Source organism: Pristiophorus japonicus, chromosome 5 (assembly GCF_044704955.1).
Source record: "Pristiophorus japonicus isolate sPriJap1 chromosome 5, sPriJap1.hap1, whole genome shotgun sequence".
Taxonomy (NCBI): Eukaryota; Metazoa; Chordata; class Chondrichthyes; family Pristiophoridae; genus Pristiophorus; species Pristiophorus japonicus.
This window is the reverse complement of record NC_091981.1, coordinates 40822188-40844563: the sequence shown is the minus strand read 5'-3', so window position 1 is coordinate 40844563 and position 22376 is coordinate 40822188. Positions and strand designations below refer to the sequence as shown.

General features: G+C 42.8%; 1 protein-coding gene across 2 annotated transcripts in view; it reads right to left on the bottom strand.

The window, feature by feature from the left end:
* The window catches only part of LOC139263787 (genetic suppressor element 1-like), a 224737-nt gene extending 203608 nt beyond the window's left edge, over positions 1-21129 (bottom strand). For both annotated transcript variants that reach the window (XM_070879833.1, XM_070879835.1), the window contains exon 1: positions 20496-21129. In XM_070879833.1, coding sequence (XP_070735934.1) covers positions 20496-20532 — 37 coding nt within the window. In that variant the 5' untranslated portion in view covers positions 20533-21129. The remainder of the gene's footprint in view (positions 1-20495) is intronic.
* Between the last annotated feature and the right edge of the window lie 1247 nt (positions 21130-22376).

Below are 22376 nucleotides of genomic sequence, written 5' to 3'. Positions count from 1 at the left end.
TCCAGGAACTTGGCCATTTGAAACTTATGTACCTAGCTCCTGGTGTTGGGTATCTCTGACTCCGAGATCATGTTAGTCTGTAGTCGCTGTCCCCCCTCCTCAGTGCTACGACTTCCATTTCCTGTACATTTTCTGGGTTATTTACAAACACCTTATTTCAGCAGGTCTAGAAGCAGTCATGAACAACATCTATCACCTTCTGGCTCTGCACAACTTTGGTTTTCCCAGTTAGTATTTGGTTGATTGAAGTTTACCATTTAAGTAACTTTATTTTTCTCACATCCCCATTCTAACACTTCATAGAAAAAATTGTTCCCCCTTCTTATGGTGACTTAATGGTTTACAACATACTTCCAGGGTTCAACTTCTTTTTGAAGAATTAGTGATGCCTGCCCAGAGTAATTCATTTAGTATTTTCTACTCCCTCAAGATCAACTGCTTTTACCTCCCAGGAGTCCCTGACATAGGGAACTCTTTTTTTGTCCACTAGTATCTGCCTGTCAACTTTATCCATTATAAATTTCTACATCCAGTTATAATGAAAACTGCCTTTTAAATTTATCACACTGCAATCATACCCCAGAGGTGGTATTAATATGACCAGTAGCAGGAATGTGTAATTACAGAATGACAAAGTGACATAGGCAGTTTCCATTATACATGTAGACACAATAATTTATAATTTAAATATAAAAATAAAGAGACTGTACAAATTTTAAATGGCGACTGATTGATGTCTCGCCTTGGTCTGCCTGGCCTTTTGCCCATTTCAGCTGAAGACTACACCTGGTCTTGATTCCCCATGCATTATTGGAGATTGACTCAGAATAGTTTTAGATCTGCATAAAGTTTTCTCTACACTAAACAAGGCACTTGGGGGAAAAAAAACACAACTGGAATAAACTGGAAAACTTGCTGACTTGTACGGAATCTATACAGAATGTTTCTGGGGGCTTTTTCAATACCTCCAATATGCCCACAGGCATTGCCAGGCTGTCAATGCTGCTGTTTATTACAAATAAAGCACCAGGCTTTGTAAGGGATGCTTCATGGAAATACGGCCCATGTTATCAAGTAAGACAAACTGTGACACGTTCTTCCTAGGACAGACTGCTAGAAATGCTAAATCAACGTGTTATGGCCCAATGCATCCAGCAAGAATTTGATAAAAAAATATTTATTATTTTGCTGGAGAACAAAATTTCCATTTGCACTTTGCAAAAACGGAAACCATTATTGAAAATCAACAAGGATTACATGTGATTAAGTTACAATCAAAGCTAAATTTTTCTAAGCTTTTTGACAGTCTTATACCTCTCCTCCTGTAACAATTGAAGGTACTGATCAAACTTCTCATACCACAGATTCCTCACAGATATACCGTATGTTATTATCTGTTCAAAAGTAACTCAGTAAAAATATCCTAACTGTAGGGCTAACCAATTATCGCGATAATCAATTATTCTATTGAATTACTGAAGCAATTAATTAAATATTCAGAGACATTGCTAGATACATTATTGAACCCGAGAGACTATTTTGGCTGGGAGAGTGGGCATTAATGTGTTATAAAAGCTAGTATTTTTATAACGGGCTCAGTGATCAAATACAATTCCACATATCCTTGACTTTTAAGAATATATATTTTTTTTAATTAAAGGAAAATGAGCTCTATCTACTTATGGTTATAATGATTTTTCAAACATATCTCATGACCAGAGCTGTACAGGATTTTCAGTCAAATGTCACAGTTAGAAAAAGACAGATTTCATGGGTTATGCACAGACTTAAAAAAAAATCAAACCTAGACAAAGAGCAACAGTTGACTGTTGTTAGTGCACATGTACAGACTTGTGTTTCTCACTTCCATAGGTGTGCACGTTATTGCTTTGGACTCATATGTCTATGATTTTGGAAATGATTATCCAATAATTTTAATGTAATTTTTAAAAAGCTTACTTTTGTGGGGCTTCCCCCATTACAAAGATTGCAACCACACATGGTTTGAAAAAATGTACAGTAGAATTACAGCGCATACAAACAGAAAGAATTGTTACAATGACTTTATAAATGGAATAATAAACATTAGGGTTGTTATTGTTTTCACATTCTTCCTTTGAAGAACAGTGTGAATCACTGGAAGGATTCCCAGGCCGATTAACAGTTTGACATGACCGATCCTTGCACTGCCATAACCATCTTTGCACCAGCTGATAGAGTGGTTAGTCCTGTAAGGTGGGCAGGTTTTATGGGCACCCACAACCCATGGGAGAGGGCAGGGCACTAATTATTCACCAGACATGAGTATCCCACTGCATGTCAATGCAGATTTCAGAGCTGGGCCTCTCGTCGCAATTCATCAGCACTGTCTGCAGTGGGAGTTTAACCCTGCACTTTGTTGATCCAGAAGCAGGAATGCTACCACTAAGCCAAAGTCTCACTCAGTAACAAGCTGCAAATTTGCCTATGTGTCTATAGATAATCCTAGGGCACATAAATACATACAAGTTCCTTTTCTGCATCTCTCAATTCCTGAAAGAAAAAGCCTGTGGTGAGCTGACTAAGCAAAGAGGTGGATGCACGACATTACCTGTGCATCATTAAATCTGCTGTGTTATGTGCTGCAGGTATAAACTTAGAGGGTAACAATCTGCACACTTTGACCTTAGAGATACTGAATGCAAAAGGGGAATTTGAACTTCATCTGCCTGGCAGAAGTAAGATGGAAAAGGAATTAAAGTCCAAGTGGTGGACTTACCAATCATTTCCTGCCATGCGATTATTTTAACGTTGCTGTTTTCTTGGGCGGTTCAGGTGCCTGCTTGACTCAGGTGACAGCGTCATGAATAAATGCAAATTGAGTCCCTATGATGTGCACCTCCGGGCCCCACAAAGAAAGTTTGGGCCGTGGCCACCCTGAGTTTCCCGCTCTTCCCCCCCCCACTCCCCACATTCTGATCCGTGAAACCCTTCTGAACCACACTGCCGCTTACCTGACTGCTGGCCTGATGGCTTCTGGGCTGCCAGATATTTTGGCAGGCCCAAAGCCAATGAGCTGCCTCCGAATGCCTGTGTTGGGCGGGCAACTGACCAACGGAATGCTAATAATGCCCAGCTCTTAAAATGGCTTCCCACTACAGATCCTGGAAACAGAAAGCAGCTTTAAATCTATGGCCCTGAAATTATACTATGGCATACTGACACGTATAAGCTCAACACATTTGTCTGGAATTCCTTTCCCTGCTATTTAGTCGAAGTGCTAGCCTGTTTTAAAATAAATGAATTAATGTCTCTACAATTAGCAAACAGAGGAATTTCACATAATCGTGTTAAGCATTCATATGTTAGTACCCGACAGTGTAATTTCAGGACTTTGTCCTTTAATTCTTGGGAAAAAAACTATGAAAAAAAACTTGGAAAAATAGAAGAAAATAAAAACATAGTTAATTTTAGGAATATATTCCATTAATCTAACAAGCCCATTCCTACTTTCAAGATTAACCTATCTCTCTGTCTTCGCACCAGAACCTTCAAACCCTTTTGAGATTTGACTGCCTCTTGAATCCAATGATACTATCTGCTTCAATAGCCTTCCACGGTAAATTTATCCCACACCACCAATATCCTTTGGGTAAACAATTTAGCATTCTCGCAAGACTGGTGTCTCTAACCGGTTCAATGTGTTATATTATGGATTGTAAAGCATTAGCCTGAATGAACTTCAGCTCATTCAGATTACATTTCTTAGCTGTATATAGGTCAGCAGCACAACTAATAAATGAGATACCAAATGTACATTTCAGTGTTAGCATTGTTGCGTGCTGCAGCAATTTTACCAGTCTGAGGCCGAACAAAGTGAAAGGTTATACATTTTTCATTATTTTTCCGTTGATTTAATTACTTTTTTTTGGATGACTAGTGAGTTTGAACTAATGAGTCAGCTCAGAGTTCCTTTATAAGCAATAAAAAACACAAAATAGAGTCTTTATTAAGATTATTCTTTGAATAAACTGAAAGATGCAAACACTGTTGGTGCGTCTTTTACATTTGTGGGGGTGGAAAACAACCCAAATCACAAATGCCGAAGCCGCCATGATTTTGAAAGTGAAAAAAAAAGCTAAAATAACAATTACATTCTTGGGTACCCGGTTATAGTCGCTTGCTTTACAATAGGCAAACAATTAATTTACCAGAAACACTTACAATTTATTCAAACCTCACTTTAAACTTTTAATACCTCTCCCCTTTGGAACTTTCATCAGGATAACTCGTGTTGTATATTATTCCAAGAAATATCACTGATACCTGGCTAACCACCAACCTGCTATAATTCCCACTAATAAAAATAAAAGAATGTCAGAAGGTCAACAAGCACAAAAAGCTGCCTAACCTTTGACTCTGAAAAGTCCAAACCCAGTGCTACCATTGAACTGTAAATAACTGCAACACAGCAGGCTTTTTAATAAAAGCAATGCCATACTCGCTGGTAGATTATGCTGTGCAGCAGCCAAATAGACATGTGCATTCAGTATTTCAAAAATCCCTTGGTGGCACAGTGGAGCAGCACAGTGTGTAACCAAGTGCTGGGATATGCCTTTGTGCCCACAATTCCCACATGCCCGATTGCAACCCATGCCGCCAGAGAAGATGTTAAGTCAAAGAGTTTCCCCAGAAGAAACTCGGAGGACAGATTCCCCCATGTTGTGTCCTTGGATGCTCTAATAATGACTCCACGAGGCAATGTGTTGTACTTGAACTGTAGTGACCTTAGTCCTTTATTTGTTAACTCCAGAGTGAGGATCACACCTGGTGGCCTGCCTTTTATACTGGGCCAGGCACACCTGTACAGGTAACCTACAAGTCTCCCACTGCTGCGCCCTCTGGTGGCACACCTTGTGATAGTACCAACAGTAGCCATGTAGGATACATGACACCACATCCCAAAGTTCCTGTTGGTGGCCAACTTCAGGAGAGTGCTAATGGAGTCTTACTAACAGGTCGCCTAATCATCATCTCAGCCACAAAATGGAACGAAACTTAGCAGATGGAGAGAAAAAAGATAATGTAACATAGAGGGGGGATAACTTTAAGAAACAGGGCATAAATTTCTACTACACCTGTCGTTAGACAGAAGATACAGAAAGCATGCAAACACTTCTTGGTACAGTCTGCACCATTCTTGTTCTGTTCTGTTTCCATCTAGGATTTTGCATGGTAGTTGGGGTCTAGGTCTAGAAGGCGGCCAAATTTAATGGTGACCACACAATAGAGGCAGTTAACTCATTTCCCATAATCACTCATCTCAGTCTTGTACAGCAATAGTCAGATCTCTAGGGACTGAAAAACACAATTCAGAGTATTTGTTTTGTTCAACATAGGAGATTGCGAGGAAAATTTCCTTGAAGGAAATGGCTTAATTTAGTAATAAATGAAACAAAATGAAAGCCGCAAAACCTTAAGTAAGAAGCAAGTTCCATCACTGGCTGTGGATTGGTTACATCGCTGGTTTCCATGGCTATTGCCATCCACTCACCATTGGCCACATCACAGTTGCCCTCCTTTTTGTGAAGTTTTAGCATATGGTTATCTCCAAGGTGCCAAGAAAATGCACCCTTTATCTTGTAAAATGTCACACTATCGTTATCATGTGAAAAATGCAGCACTCAGCTCAGTTTGGTAATAGTAAGTGACTCATCTAGCACACAGCGATAGTTCCAACGCCCCAGGAATGATTATACTTATCTCGGGGTTACTAAGATGTGATGTGGAGATTTCTGATCACTGATCGCCATTAGAGAGTTAATTTGTGTTGATACAGTCCCACTGTATTGAAATAAGCTAACATAGTACTCAATCAAAAACGGTGAGAAAACACACCCAAGCAACTACAGACCATCAAAAACTGACAAAATAAGAACATTGATTGTCAAAAGCAGATTTGAAGACAGCATGTACTGTAAATAGCAGCCAACAGACTTCAGAAGGGAAAAGTCATTTACATCCTTGACCTATTTGAAGAAGTGACATTCCAAAGAGCTCTTGAAAGCCTTACGACATGGCATGCTTTAACTTATGGCCAATGTTCTTCATGAAGGACTGCTACCCAAGCTTAAAGCAGTGGGAGTTCACAGTAAACTTGGATATCAATAACAAATTGGGTAAATAAAAGTAAAAAGCATGAAGTATGTGCATGGTGGGAGGTGATGTTGAGGTGGGGAGAAGTACTAAGTGGAGTGCTCCTCAGAATGGTGTATGGGCCCCAACTGTTTCTAACTTACATCAACTACTTTATATTCAGAAATGTAACCCAATTTGGTCAACTTTGAAGTCACTAAACGGGGAGAGGAGCGGGCTGGAGTAGTCAAATCTGACAAGAGTCAATGACATACAAAACGAGCTGGACAAAATCTGTAAATGGACATAATAGTGACAGATAAGTGGAAGGTACAGTACACTGGAAGAATAAAATGGGTGATGCATGTACTCTCTGTTGAACTATAAAACTGAAAAAGATCGAGGGCTCTTGGTAGCCGTGGCAATTAACATATTCAGTCAATTTGGAGCAACAATGAACATAGCAAATAGAATGCTGAATTATTATAAGCTAGGCCGTACAGTGCTCTGGCCAGACCATACCTTAAATAATATTACTTTGTACAGCCCCTGCCTGGTAGGAATGGGTGGGGGGAGGGAAGCAGGCTACAAATGGCAGTGGACCACTATCCTTGCCGGGGTGGGGGGGGGGGGGGGGGGGTTGCTAGTGCTGTTGGGGAGGGTTTAAACTAGTTTGCCAGGGGGATGGAAACTTGAGAGTAGATTCAGTAGGGAGGGGAGTAAAGCTGGAATTAGAAAGCAAAACTGTAGAAACTGAGTTTGAAGGACAGAGGAAATGAGCAGGAAAAAAGCGTAAAAAAAACAATTTAAAAGCTCTTTGTCTAAATGCACATAACATGCGTAACAAAATAGATGAGTTGACAGCACAAATAGATACAAATGGATATGATCTGATAGCCATTACAGAGATGTGGTTGCAAGGTGACCAGGACTGGGAATTAAATATTCAGGGGTATTTGACAATTCGGAAGGACAGACAGAAAGGAAAAGGAGGTGGGTAGCACTGTTAATAAACAGTGCGTTGGTGATAAACGACATTGGCTCAGAAGATCAAGATGTTGAATCAGTTTGGGTGGAGATAAGGAATAATAAAGGGAAAATGTTGCTGGTGGGTGTAGTCTATAGGCCCCCTAACATTAGCTACACTGTTGGACGGAGTATAAATCAAGAAATAATGGAGGCTTGTAATAAAGAAACGGCAATAATCATGGGTGACTTTAACCTTCATATTGATTGGACAAAGCAAATTGGCCAGGGTAGTCTTGAGGAGGAGTTCATAGGGTGTAAGAGTAAGAGTTTCTACAGGTACATAAAAAGGAAAACAGAGTCGCTAAAGTAAATGTTGGTCCCCTGGAGGATGAGACTGGGGGATTAATAATGGGGAACAGGGAAATGGCAGAGACATTGAACAAATATTTTGTATCGGTCTTCACGATAGAAGACACTAAAAAGATCCCAATAGTGGATAATCAAGGGGCTATAGGTAGGGAGGAACTTAATACAATCACTATCACTAATGAAGTAGTACCAGGTAAAATAATACGACTAAAGGCGGCCAGTCCCTGGGACTTGATGGCGTACATCCTAGGATCTTAAGAGAAGTGGCTACAGAGATAGTGGATGCATTGGTTGTAATCTACCAAAGTTCCCTGGATTCTGGGGCAGTCCCAGCATATTGGAAAACCGCAAAATGTAACACCCCTATTTAAAAAAGGAGGCAGACAAAAAGCAGGAAACTATCGACCAGTTTGCCTAACATCTGCCGTTGGGAAAATGCTGGAATCCATTATTAAGGACATTTGGAAAAGCATGATTCAATATAGCAGAGTCAGCATGGTTTTATGAAAGGGAAATCATGTTTGACAAATTTGCTGGAGTTCTTTGAGAATATAACGAGTAGGGTGGATAAGGGGGAACCAGTGGATGTGGTGTATTTAGATTTTCAGAAGCCATTTAATAAGTGCCACATAAGAGGTTACTGCACAAGATAAAAGCTCATGGGGTTGGGGGTAATATATTAGCATGGATAGAGGATTGGTTAACTAACAGAAAACAGAGAGTCGGGATAAATGGGTCATTTTCTGGTTGGCAAACAGTGACTAGTAGGGTGCCGCAAGGATCAGTGCTGGGTCCTCAACTATTTACAATCTATGTTAATGACTTGGATGAAGGGACCGAGTGTAATGAAGCCAAGTTTGCTGATGATACAAAAATGGGTGGGAAAGCAAATTGTGAGGAGGACACAAAAAATCTGCAAAGGGATATAGACAGGCTAAGTGAGTGGGCAAAAATTTGGAAGATGGAGTATAAGGTGGGATAATATGAGGTTATCTACTTTGGCAGCAATAATATAAAAGCAAATTATAATTTAAATGAAGAAAAATTGCAAAGTGCTGCAGTACAGAGAGACCTGGGGGTCTTTGTGCATGAAACACAAAAATTTAGTATGCAGTTACAGCAAGTAATCAGGAAGGCAAATGGGATGTTGGCCTTTATTGCAAGGGGCATAGAGTATAAAAGCAGAGAGGTCCTGCTACAACTGTACAGGGTATTGGTGAGGCCACACCTAGAGTACTGCATACAGTTTTGTTCTCCATATTTAACGAAGGATATACTTGCTTTGGAGGCTGTTCAGAGAAGATTCACTAGATTGATTCTGGAGATGAGGGGGTTGACTTATGAGGATAGGTTGAGTAGGTTCGGCCTATGCACATTGGAGTTCAGAAGGATGAGAGGTGATCTTATCAAAACATATAAGATAATGAGGGGGCTCAACAAGGTGGATGCAGTGAGGATAATTCCATTCATAGGGGAAACTAAAACTAGAGGACATAGTCTTAGAATAAGGGGCTGCCCATTTAAAACTGAGATGAGGAGAAATTTCTTCTCTCAGAGGGTTGTAAAGCTATGGAATTCCCTGCCCCAGAGAGCTGTGGAGGCTGGGTCATTGAATATATTTAAGGTGGAGATAACCAGATTTTTGAGTGACAAGGGAGTATAGTGTTATGGGGGACAGGCAGGGAAGTGCTCAGATCAGCCATGATCTTATTGAATGGCAGAGCAGGCTTGAGGGTCCAAATGGCCTACTCCTGCTCCTATTTCTTATGTTCCTATATTCTTATGGAGCACTTACCACCCCATTCCTGCTTCTGGTATTTTCCGCCATTTTCGTTAAGACCTTCACACGGATAGCCCAGGTACTTGCCTGGTTTAGAAAGGGGCCTACTTGCAATATGCTAATCGGGGTCCTATGGTGTACATGGCACCCCAATGTAATGTTGATGTACCAGCGCGCACAATGCACACTCTGCCATTGGTACCAGACTAATCATCGGTCCATAAAGGCTGCTCAGATAAAGGTAAGTAACAATTTGTTTGATATTTTTATGGGGCCAGGAGGCTGACCTTTTAATGTCAGAGGATTGAATTGTAAGCATAGACTGCAGAAGTTGAGCACTGTATTGTTGAAATAAGGCAACTGAGAGGGGATCTTAAAAAGCGATACGTAAAGGGTAGAATTTCAACTTGTATCCGGGCAAAAAACTGGCATTGTGGATTGGCTGCCCATTATTGACACCATCTGATCTTCACTTCCTTTGATTTAATTTCTATTTACCCCTAGTTAATGTGTCCTGGCCAATATTTATCTCTCAACCAACATAACAAAGGCAGATTATCTGGTCATTATCTCATTGCTGTTTGTGGGAGCTTGCGCAAATTGGCTGCCGTATTCCCCACATTACAACAGTGACTACACTCTAAAAGTACCTCATTGCTGTAAAGTGCTTTGAGATGTCCGGTGATTGTGAAAGGCGCAATATAATTATAAGTCTTTCTTTAGTAATGTCAGGAATCTCTTCAGGGCTTCTCCTGTTCAAATGTGGGGTTTCTGCCAAAGTTGTGGCGGCAGAGCAGGCAAAGCTCAGAGGAAACTCTCGGTGTAAATCCAGAGCACTACTTCAAGATATACCATGAAAGTAGGACAAGGTGGCCATTGGTTTAAGCCGGTGACAGACAAATTTAGGACCTCCGTAAAGGTATTCCTATTCATACAAAGAGCGAAGGTAACGTAATGGAGGCAAAAGCATTGTAATAATTTAAAAGATGGAGGACTCTGGGGGAGGGATTGTGTCTTTATGGGAACAACGGATGGGCGGCAGGTGGTGTGATTGTGCAGCCATCAGATTTCCTTGGCGGAAGGCCCAAGCCAATTTTAAGGGATCGGCATCATTTTCTTACAAGTGCTGGAGCTGTGAATGTTCACAGGCAGCTCACCAGTCGGAGGGGTGGGAAACCCAGTAGCCCCTCCACACTGCTGAGCCAGAAGTAGTGGGTTAGGGGGGGTGGGGAGAGGGGGGTCAATCGAGCGAGGTCGGCGGGGTGGGGGGGAGGGGGTTACACGGACAGGCCAGCAACTGGTGGGGCCAGAAGGAGTGTTCATACTCCACCCATTGGTACCTCAAAATTTCACTGGGGTCCGACATATAGCACATTATAAATAGGCTCCTCCCTGAAACAGGTAGATACCTGGGCCGTGCTGATGAAGATGGTAGGGCAGATTTGGAATGGGAAAAGGGCAGTAAGAATTGTGCAATGATTTTCGGGGTTCTGTTGCTCTGTTTCTGCCAGGTCCTCAAAATCACCTTCTTGGATTTTATCTTACGATCTTGTGAAAAATTGCATCAGCACTGCATAAGAATAATTACAATTTTGTTAAATGTCAATAACTGTTTATTTTCCTGGAATTCCAGTCTTTTAAGATCCATTTACTGCGAATCTAGCAGTTTCTTTATTCTCATGGCTCCTGATAATCAAGATGGAGGAGTTAACAGATGGTCCAATAATCAAGCACTTTACCTATTATAATTCAATATTGTAATTGTATTAGCCAGTAGGAAAGAGGAATTCTCAACTGGAAAATTGCTCTTACCTGAAACTCCTGTGTGAATTTTGCCTTTTTTCTTTGATTCAAAAATGAATGCACGCCATGGAAAGTGGGGAGGGGAAGAATTGCCCTAACGAGGAGATTTATTTTAGCTCATTAACTCGAACGTATCTCTATGATGTCACTTGTTATAGCCCACATCCGCTCTGCACAGCTGCCGTCTGGTGCCTTCTCAGGACTGGGAACTACTGTGGGAATGATGCCAAATGGCATGTCTATGCATTGAATGAGATAAACATCAAGCTCCTAAGAGGGGCAATCACCCATGTATCAAGGTGTATGGATGTTGTCATTTAAATCCATGTTCTGCAACGATATCAAAGCTCCCTTTTTTCCATATTTTAAAGAATTCATGCCTACAGCCAAGAATAAATAAATAAACCATTTTGCACAAAAGACATATTCAGGTATGTACAGGTATTGATAACATGCCAACTATAAGCCTATTGAAAAATGATAGGAGAGCGAGGGTATAAAACCACATTTTTCCCATGACAGTACTCCTCTTATTTGCAACAACAAAAAACAAAAATGAATGGGGGTGAATTTCCATTGCGCCTGTGTGGGTGCGGTAACATCCAAGAGACGAGACATTTTGCGCCAGGTGCGGAATTCCCGCCCCATTTGAAAAATTCGGGTTACCGCTTCCGAAAGGAAGTGCAGTGCAAAATAACGCGCTCCGCTTCCTTTCTGGGGCAGTAGTACGGCGAAGGGGTTGAGAGCGGGGCGCAGCGCAATGCACTGGGCCGAATAGTGCTGTCGCGTAGGAGGGGGCTCTTCCCTTCATTAAAGGGAATGGTCCAAGCTGCAAACTCTGCAGGGATGAAACAGGCCACTGGGGAGTGGGGGTGCCATGCCAATAGCCCAGCACTCAAACAGAGTGCCGGGCTGAACGATCACCCCCCACCGCCCCCCCGCCACCCGCCCCCCCCGCACCCGAGGGCGCGAACGGGAGGTGCAAATGACCCAAATTTCGAGGCCATTTTCTTCTCCAAGAACAACACAACTCAAAAGCACTGAAAATCATTTCTCTTAATAAAGGACATTTTCAAATCATATCAAAATGTTGAAACTTAGTCTGGATGATAAAACATTATTAGACAGATTGCTGAAGACCTTGTTACACAGATTCACAATGACTATAGTTTATCCTTGGTCTTAAACTAGAATTGTTTATTTTTTATATTGCATGGGTGGCAATGTAAACACAGGACTTGGAGCTTTATTTGCTTGATGATATTATTCAAGTGTTCAAGATACTTAAGGGAACAGATAAATTGAACCTTGACAATATGCTCACGTTGTCACAAGCTCTAAATCCAAGGGACATAGATAGCTCAAGCCTAGAAAAGGGAAGGGGCACAGACTGTTTAGATTGCATACTTTACATAAAGGGAGTTGAGGCAGTGGTGGCAAATAATGTGGGAAATTTTAAGGGAGATATTTGGGGGAAAACAATTGAGGGGTATTGTACAATGCTTTTTTGTACTTTCCTATATTCCTATGACTTCCAACAGAATTTTAAACACAAAAAGTGAAGATTTTCAAAAACTGAATGCACAACTACATGGGGAAGATAATGAATAGGCATTATTTAATCCCATGTTCAAGGAGCGGTAATGGGAAATAACTAGGATTAATACAGCTCTAATACAAAAAGTAAGTTGGAAGATGAAAAATTAGGAATATTTAGGTTTTCTCTTTCATGCCATAAGAACACAAGAACATAAGAACATAAGAACATAAGAATTAGGAACAGGAGTAGGCCATCTAGCCCATCGAGCCTGCTCCTCCACTCAACAAGATCATAGCTGATCTGGCCGTGGACTCAGCTCCACTAACCCGCCCCGCTCCCCGTAACCCTTAATTCCCTTATTGGTTAGAAATCTATCTATCTGTGACTTGAATACATTCAATGAGCTAGCCTCAACTGCTTCCTTGGGCAGAGAATTCCACAGATTCACAACCCTCTGGGAGAAGAAATTCCTTCGCAACTCAGTTTTAAATTGGCTCCCCCGTATTTTGAGGTTGTGCCCCCTAGTTCTAGTCTCCCCGACCAGTGGAAACAACCTCTCTGCCTCTATCTTGTCTATCCCTTTCATTATTTTAAATGTTTCTATAAGATCACCCTTCAGCCTTCTGAACTCCAGCGAGTAAAAACCCAGTCTACTCAATCTATCATCATAAGGTAACCCCCTCATCTCCGGAATCAGCCTAGTGAATCGTCTCTGTACTCCCTCCAAAGCTAGTATATCTTTCCTTAAGAAAGATGACCAAAACTGCACGCAGTACTCCAGGTGCGGCCTCACCAATACCCTATACAGTTGCAGCAGGACCTCCCTGCTTTTATACTCCATCCCTTTCGCAATGAATTCCATTCACCTTCCTGATTACCTGCTGCACCTGCAAACTAACTTTTTGGGATTCATGCACAAGGATCCTGCAGGAACCACTGCTCGGGAATCCGTACCTCCACGGCCGAGGTTTTATGTGGCGGTCGGAAGAGAGGGCTGTGGCTGGTGAGGTGACCAGGGTCAGGGACCTGCTCGATGGCGGAGGAGCGGGCTGGATGGCGCCAGACACGCTGGCGCGGCGCCTAAATTCTGCCAACGTCTGCCACGCGGCCGATGCCATCGAGTCGCTAAAAACAGCTCTGGGCCCTGACTCCGTTAGGTGCATCGAGGAGGCTCAAGCACGTGGGGAGATCCCGTCCGAACTGACCCCCGTCCGGACGGAATTCCTCATCGGCGCCAAACCCCGGAACCTCCCTCGGGGGCCGGCGCCTCACAACTTGAGCCGCCTCGGGGAAATCCCCTCCGTGCCTTTCAGTTCCGCGCGGAGGGGTTTCCTGTACGGGCTGCTCCTGCACACCCTCAACTTTGCCATCCTCGCCGGCCGTCCGGACACGCCATGGCGTACCATCTTGCCGTCCGGAGGAGGCGGGGGTCCCCGATGGAGGGCACTCTACGCAGGGGTCCTCCCACTATTCATCGGGGACTTGGCCTGGAGGGTGGTGCACGGAGCAGTGCCGTGCAACAAATTTTTAAGCCGGTTCACGGACTCCCAGGCCGCCTGCAATTTCTGCGGTCTGGAAGAGTCCGTGTTCCATGTTTTTATGGAATGCACAAGGTTGCAGCCCCTGTTTTATTATTTGAAGGGGCTGCTCCTGAAATTCTGGCTGCACTTCAGTCCCACTCTCCTGTTCTTTGGGCACCCTGTGCGGAGGGGAGCGGGTAGGTCCGAAGGCCTCCTCGTAGGACTGCTCCTGGGCACGGCCAAGGGTGCCATCAGCCGGTCCAGGCAGCGGGCGGTCGAGGGGGTCGTTCAACCTGACTGCCTGCCTCTCTTCCGCTCTTACATCCGGTCCAGGGTGTCCTTGGAGATGGAGCACGCGGTGTCCACCGGTACGCTCGCGGCCTTCCGCGAGAGGTGGGCACCGGAGGGACTGGAGTGCATCATCACGCCCGGCAACCAAATTTTAATTTGATTTTACGTTTTAAAGTTTAATTTGTTTTAATTGCCGGTGCTTTTAGTGTCCCCCTCCCCTTTTATAGGGGGCACTGGAAAAAATTTGATTTTAGCGCCCCAAAAAAAAACCAAAAAAAAAAGGAAAAAAAAAAAGGGGCCTTGAAAATGTCTGCTGTGTCACCCAGGCGGGTGGCACGGTTTAATGTTTATGTTTATTTTCAGGTAAACTCAAAAGAGTTTCATGCACAAGGACCCCCCAGGTCCCTCTGCACTGCAGCATGTTGTAATTTCTCCCCATTCAAATAATATTCCCTTTTACTGTGTTTTTTTCCCAAGGTGGATGACCTCACATTTTCCGACATTGTATTCCATCTGCCAAACCTTAGCCCATTCGCTTAACCTATCTAAATCTCTTTGCAGCCTCTCTGTGTCCTCTACACAACCCGCTTTCCCACTAATCTTTGTGTCATCTGCAAATTTTGTTACACTACACTCTGTCCCCTCTTCCAGGTCATCTATGTATATTGTAAACAGTTGTGGTCCCAGCACCGATCCCTATGGCACATCACTAACCACCAATTTCCAACCCGAAAAGGACCCATTTATCCCGACTCTCTGCTTTCTGTTAGCCAGCCAATTCTCTATCCATGCTAATACATTTCCTCTGACTCCGCGTACCTTTATCTTCTGCAGTAACCTTTTGTGTGGCACCTTATCGAATGCCCTTTGGAAATCTAAATACACCACATCCATCGGTACACCTCTATCCACCATGCTCGTTATATTCTCAAAGAATTCCAGTAAATTAGTTAAACATGATTTCCCCTTCATGAATCCATGTTGCATCTGCTTGATTGCACTATTCCTATCTAGATGTCCCGCTATTTCTTCCTTAATGATAGCTTCAAGCATTTTCCCCACTACAGATGTTAAACTAATCGGCCTATAGTTACCTGCCTTTTTTAAACAGAGGCGTTACATTAGCTGCTTTCCAATCCGCTGGTACCTCCCCAGAGTCCAGAGAATTTTGGTTGATTATAACGAATGCATCTGCTATAACTTCCGCCATCTCTTTTAATACCCTGGGATGCATTTCATCAGGACCAGGGGGACTTGTCTACCTTGAGTCCCATTAGCCTGTCCAGCACTACCCCCCTAGTGATAGTGATTATCTCAAGGTCCTCCCTTCCCACATTCCTGTGACCAGCAATTTTTGGCATGGTTTTTGTGTCTTCCACTGTGAAGACCGAAGCAAAATAATTGTTTAAGGTCTCAGCCATTTCCACATTTCCCATTATTAAATCCCCCTTCTCATCTTCTAAGGGACCAACATTTACTTTAGTAAACCCTTCTTTTTCCTACAACAACTTTATTAAGGTCCAAGTTATTTCAAGACTTGGATATTGCTCTCATATCTGAGAGGCTCTGGAAACACCCATCTTTCACTCCTTGGCAGAATACAAATAAAAGCTGCTCCTCAATTCTCTCTCACCTCTGATGCCAATCTCTCACTCTTGTTCACAACCTTCCTTGTCTTTCTTTATTAGCAATACTACTATGGTCAATGTGCCTCTGAAATTTTTGCTGTCAATCTTCTGAAGTTCCAAATATGTCATCTCACATGAGCATCCTCCTTTTTTTTGTCTCTTTCCTGTTTTAAAATTATCTCCTGCTCTAGCTTATTCTTTCCCAGGATCACAAAAGTGTAGCATTTCTTATCTCCCTTCCACCTACAAGCTTTTAAAGGCCACGCTTGGCATCACCTAACCAGTACTTCTTGATTTATCTCACCATCACCCTTACCCCTTTCAGCCTTGGTGGGATCAGTTGTTCTTCACACTGATTTCAATTATTTTTAAAAAAGAACAGTTGTAATGCACAAAGCACATGGGGAGATCAAGTATTAGAGAAACTTGATTACCAATGGACAAAAGATGAGAAGAAAATAAATTAGGTAGAGCAGTCCTGATGCACAAGAGAGCTAGGGAGATGATGAATTCACAATACATAGTGCAGTCTCACTAAACATTGGGGAAGAAAATGAATTGTGGGGTGGTCCAACTTTAATGCATATGTAAGTGAATGGCGGAAATAAATTGGAAGCTGTACATTAACAATACATCAAATGGGTAGAGAGATATGGAATTGGGTAAGACCTGGTTCCAATGCAGAAAAGAGTGGAGAAGTAGTGTAGTTCTAATGTAGGAAATATTAAAGAAACATTGATGTAAAAAAAAGGCAGTTAAAACTGTAGTAAGGTTCCCCCAGTATATATGTAGAAACTAAAGAGGTCTACCTGTTAAAATTATTTAATGCTAATTACGTTCATTGTGGAGATATTAATCTTTCTTTGCAACAAAGGTTGTCAGGAATGCATCATTTATTTTATTTCATGTTGCCCATTCCTTACCTCATGGCTCGAGCAAATCACAGAACCAGTGTCCAGGGCAAAGGGCGGAGGTCAATGGTGTGAACACAGAAACCCTTACATTCCTGAAAATGACCTCCACTGTGAAAACTTGAATAACCACATAATGGACCATGCAGTCAGGTAGGCATTTTTAGCTTCTGCTCATACATCAAGAAAACATAAATTACAGGGCTACTGTGAGACACTAGAGCTTCAAATTCAAAATACATTTCAATTGCTATAATTTAAGCCCTATAATCCACTTGCAGAATTAATTTATACTTACTATAAATCACACTGGTATCATCATAACCATTCTCAATAGTGTAAAGTTTACCTGTGACTTTTATGTCAGAAGCCAGTCAGTGACAAAATGACGACTATAAGTTACACCACCAAGTTTGTAGGTCATAAAAATCTTTGCAAGGGTATGCTTTATACACCAGATCACCTCTTCCAACTCTACAATTCTCCGAGATCTCAGTGCTCAACCAATTCTGGCCTCTTTCGCATCCCTGATTTTAATCGCTCCACCACTGGTAACCATGCCTTCAGCTGCCTAGGCCCTAAGCTCTAGTATTCCCTCCATAAACCTCTCTGCCTCTCTATCTCTTTTTCCTCCTTTAAAATGATCCTTAAAACCTACCTCACCTGTCCTAATATCTCCTTATGTGGCTCCTCCGTTAAAGTACTATGTATATGCAAGTTATTGTTGTTGGTAATATGTTTGTAACATAATTTACCTGCATTATTGTAAATGATTGTAGTGCTATTAATTTACCAGTTTTAACTGTGTTAGAGTAATGTTAATTCCTCTCTGGTCTTCAGAAATATTTTTTCTCCTTTACACCAATTTTCTCCTCTCCTCTGCTGCTGGCATTAACTTATGCCGGGATATTGTCTCACGAGTATTGACTGTCCTCCAACACCTTAAACAAGAGGCTATATGTGGCTAATCCTGACCTCACCTGTCGTGCACACATTTACAACAGGAGTAACTGGATAGAAACCAAAAGTGAATTGCAGCTCCCCACACTGCTATTCAACACACACCTGAAGCCTTCCTGGCCCTTATGGCTCAGTCCAGTGCTGGGCAGTGCATTGACCGAGTCAACATGGGAACCTTTCTCAGTAAAGTTATAATAGGGTAATAAGTAGCATATGCTGAAAATTCATGCTTTTCAACACTAGCACACTCTTGTTCTTGTCCCTCTAAAATACTGTTTGCTCCAGTTTCCAGCTTATTACATTTGAAAAGTGAACCAATCCCGTGTATTTGTCAAAGGATGGCTGGCAGCACAGTCACTGAAACATCTGCCTCCCACCTAGATGATCATTGTTGAGGTCCTGGGGCTACCTAGAATTCAAGCCAGCCTACAAGAGAGTCATTAGTTTGCCATCAAATTACTGGACCATGAGATGAAGAGCTGTGCTGTGCGGTGGAACTCACACAGTTGACATACACCCCTACAAGAGCACCTGCTGTCAACCAATCATGCAGCACCATCACCGAGTCGATGCTCCTGACTGAGATCATCCTGCCCTCCTACCAAAGGAAACACACTACAGTGAATCACGTGGGGAAGGCGACGGGAAACAATGGACCACAATTGTGCCATATTTAAAATATTTTTAAAATATATAATAGAACTTTGTTAATCTGTGAAGCAAGTATATTGCAATCAGTGCTTAAGAGGTTAATACCTTTACAACCACGTGCTTAATGAAGTATAGGAAGAGTATGGTAAGTGCATGTGTACCTTTGTGTGTGTTGTTCTTAATTAAGTTACTAAAGCAGAAAGGTCACCCCCCCACATAGTAATTCCAGTGCTTGCTGTCATCTTGTCAGCCTGCCTCATGTATTACTTTAATTAGGAGGATAGATTCAGCCTACCCATTTCCCTTAACATCAAGATTTTACCTTATACATCACACTTTCCAGGATTTGTATTCTACGGCCCTTTGCTAAAGGAGCTGGATCCTCTGCTCAACTGCTCCGACACATTGCTAATATACATGCACAAAAGCTATTACAAGAAAAATAGGAGAGAAAAAAATAAGGTTTTCTACCTCTTAATTAGGCACTACAAGAAAGTACTTCATGCTCTGACCCATCACACAAGACAAATCCTTCAACATTGCAGCTTTAAATACTGTTGCTGTGGAAACCAGCAATAATCGCTCGATACCATAGTGCTGCACCTATATTAACAAGATTGCACAAAATAAGTGCAATTACATACAGTTAAGTCTGCGTGCAAGAATAGTGTTGATGCATTTTAAAAAGTGGGAACAGGTTTGTGAATATATAATTTTCTTCTCACACTTGAGCAGATTGCAGTCACTACAGACTATCTGAAGAAAAAAATAAATGGCTCGTCAGATGGGGCAACCCAATCAGGGCTGATCTGGGTCCGAGCTATGCAGAAGCAGGTTAAAATGTTCAGGTCAGTGATGCTGGCAGCTTTCTCTGCTTGCTCCACTTAAAGCAGTCAAATCCAGCGAGAAAACAATCCCACATGGAATAGGGAAAAAAAATCTAACGATGCCTTTCTCTTGCAACACATCCAACCTGTACTGACCCACAGCAAGAGATTGCTATAAAGTCTGTGTCACAACTGAAATGTGATAGAAATTTAGTAACACTGAAAAAAATCCATCTAATTGCAGTCCAGCGATTTCGCGAAGGTCAGAACCAGCATTTCTGAAGGGAAAACTGCCACTTTCCAGCTTACATCTATGTGTTCAGCGCAGTTTAAACTAATTTACAAATCAAGTCCCGACAACCTCGACAGACTGGCTGCCAGTATTTAGTAAGGAAAAGGCTAGACATGCTAAATGAATGTTCCAAAGCAAAATGTTTCCATAAATATCGGACCTTTATTAACTGTTTTTGAAATATGAATCGATCTGCTGTTTTTTTTTTGGAGGGGGTGGGGGGGTGGGGAGGAAGTCACCTAACCCTTCAGCCCAGCAGGGTTGTGAAGTACAAACTATTTGATGCTGCAGTTAGATCGTGGGGCGGTATTACCGAGAGTAGCGCCGTAGGTTAAGCGACAATGCATTTCATCAATACACAAATGTGACCATTTTGACACCGGTAATAGACACACACACACACAGCACTGTTCCAGTTAACCAGGCAATCGAGAACACAAGCGCAAACAGGAGCGTTTAAACAGCACTGTAAGTTGCTGAAATGAGCGCAGGGATAAAGTGACCGAACATACGGAACCATTCATCTTTCTATCCGCTTGGGATTTGCTTTTCTTTCTCTCTCCTGCTTCTCAAACAGATTATAAAGTGCTCGCCCCTATTGTGTACACTGCCTGTGGATTCATCTGCCTCCCCCTAACGCTCTTAAAACACAAACAAATGACGCGTCCAGCATTATTGCTGCCAGGTTTTTGCATTCATTTCGAAAGACTATTTGAACATAATTGCATTCACACAAATTAATAAATGCAACCATTGGCTTGACGGGGATTTTTTAAAAACTCCTCTGAAAGCAGTGAAACTAATATGCCCTGCGAGTCTGAGCGAAGGATCTGAGCTTACCTGTGAAGAAGTAGGTGGAGGATTTTAATCCGAACATGTTCCCTCTCAGCACATCTTTGTCACGTTAAGAAGAAAAATAACCTTCAGGGAGATCTTTTAATTGCAGAAGGAGGGAGTCGGGGGCAGGGGGACTTGATAATTCTAGGAACAAAGCATCCGAGAGGTTTCTTCGCAAGCCGTCTAGCAGAGATTCGCTGGCAAGGTATGGAGCACCGAGGAGAAAGGCTTCTGCTGCCCTCTCAAGTCAGCTGGAGGTCCCCGCCAGACACAGACAGAGAGCGAGAACAAACACAAACAAGCAGCAACGGAACGATGCGAGGAGTCAAGCGGCAGCATGAAGACACATTGAAGGGGGTTCCTCACATTGGCTCGCCGTTTCAATAAGGGGAAGGAATGGTCCCGGTCAAAGACTGGGGGGGGGGGGGGGGGGAGCTCTGCTTTCAAACTCTGGGAGACATCAAACTACAAAAGAAGCCCCTACTGGCCAAACACCAGAAGGGAACAAAATATATACATATAACGAACCCGCTCTTTCTCCACAAGATTTCTCTCTCTAACTAGCTACAGGTCATCCTCATAACCGCACGGGAGCGGGTTTTGAGCAGAGACACATATCCTTCCCCACTCCCCACCTCCTGACTTAGTCCCAGTCAGCAACACCTATTCGGCTCCACATGGCACCAGGCGGTGTATAAATATCCTGCTCTGGTTTCACTGACGCGGCTGCGGCGGCCCCGAGCAATCTTTGTGCTGGTGTGTTGCTGGCAGAGTGTCAAGCAGATTGAACCAGGGCTCGCTCGCTCTTTCCCTCTCTTGTGTCTGAGCGGCCGGGGGAGGCGCGCACACACACACGGACCGCTGACATGTTGGCCAAGACACCTCTCGCTCCCCCCTTACACACTGATTTGCCTCACTACTTTGCACCCTTACCCATGGACTACCTCCTCAAAACCTCACTCACTGTGTCCTCCAACACCCCCAGGAGGAATTCAGGAAAACCACTTAAGAATGTAACACATTTCGAAGGAGTAACCTCCCCACACACACATTTGCTTCCTCCCTTTCTCTCGCCTCTCGAGTTTGAGGCTTCACTCAAAGGTCAGGAGCCATGAGCCGGTGACCCTGTGAAAGTAGAATTGGGAGAGAGCAGGTAATGAGGTGATGTCTTGGAGGCCCCGGGAGACACCAAGTCCTGTACAATCAAAGCACTGTTTGATTTACAGCCGGGGCAGTCAGCAGACTCCTAGGAAACCGTGAAGGAACACTGGGCAGATGTCCAGGTCTCTAATAACCCTCGGATGCACTCTTCCCCTCGGATACTGTAGTTAAGAAGTCTCCCAGTAAGAAAAACAGTGGCAACTGATGCGTGACATCCCCCTCAATTGTCATACAGTATGACTTCATCCGCAATCCTTACTAAAGCCCGTTTTTGTCTCCGTGTTTAAGAACTTTATTAAGCGTTTGCTCTCTGCTGCGGGTTTCAGCGAATGAACTTTACGTGCCGAGCAGTACTTCAAATCTAATCACATAAGGCTGCTAAATCTGTTTTTAATACGACAAAAATCCCCCCAAAGATTAAGTCAGACATCTTTTATATTTTTTTGCGCGCATAAAAACATTCCGTGATAATAAATTCAACTAAACATAGTGGTACAAGGGGTTCTAATTAGTTTAATTATTTCATATGTAGATTAATGCAGAGCACACCCCTGTGTTCATTGTGCATGCTGTGCTTCCTTTCAGTAATCTACCAAAACCTACCACAGTTAACTTAACACAGTTTGTTTAACATAGAAAGTTTGCCTTGTCCCCAGATACAATGCGAACAAAAGGCAAAACAACTGCAGATGCTGGAAATCTGAAAGAAAATGAGTCCGTTGA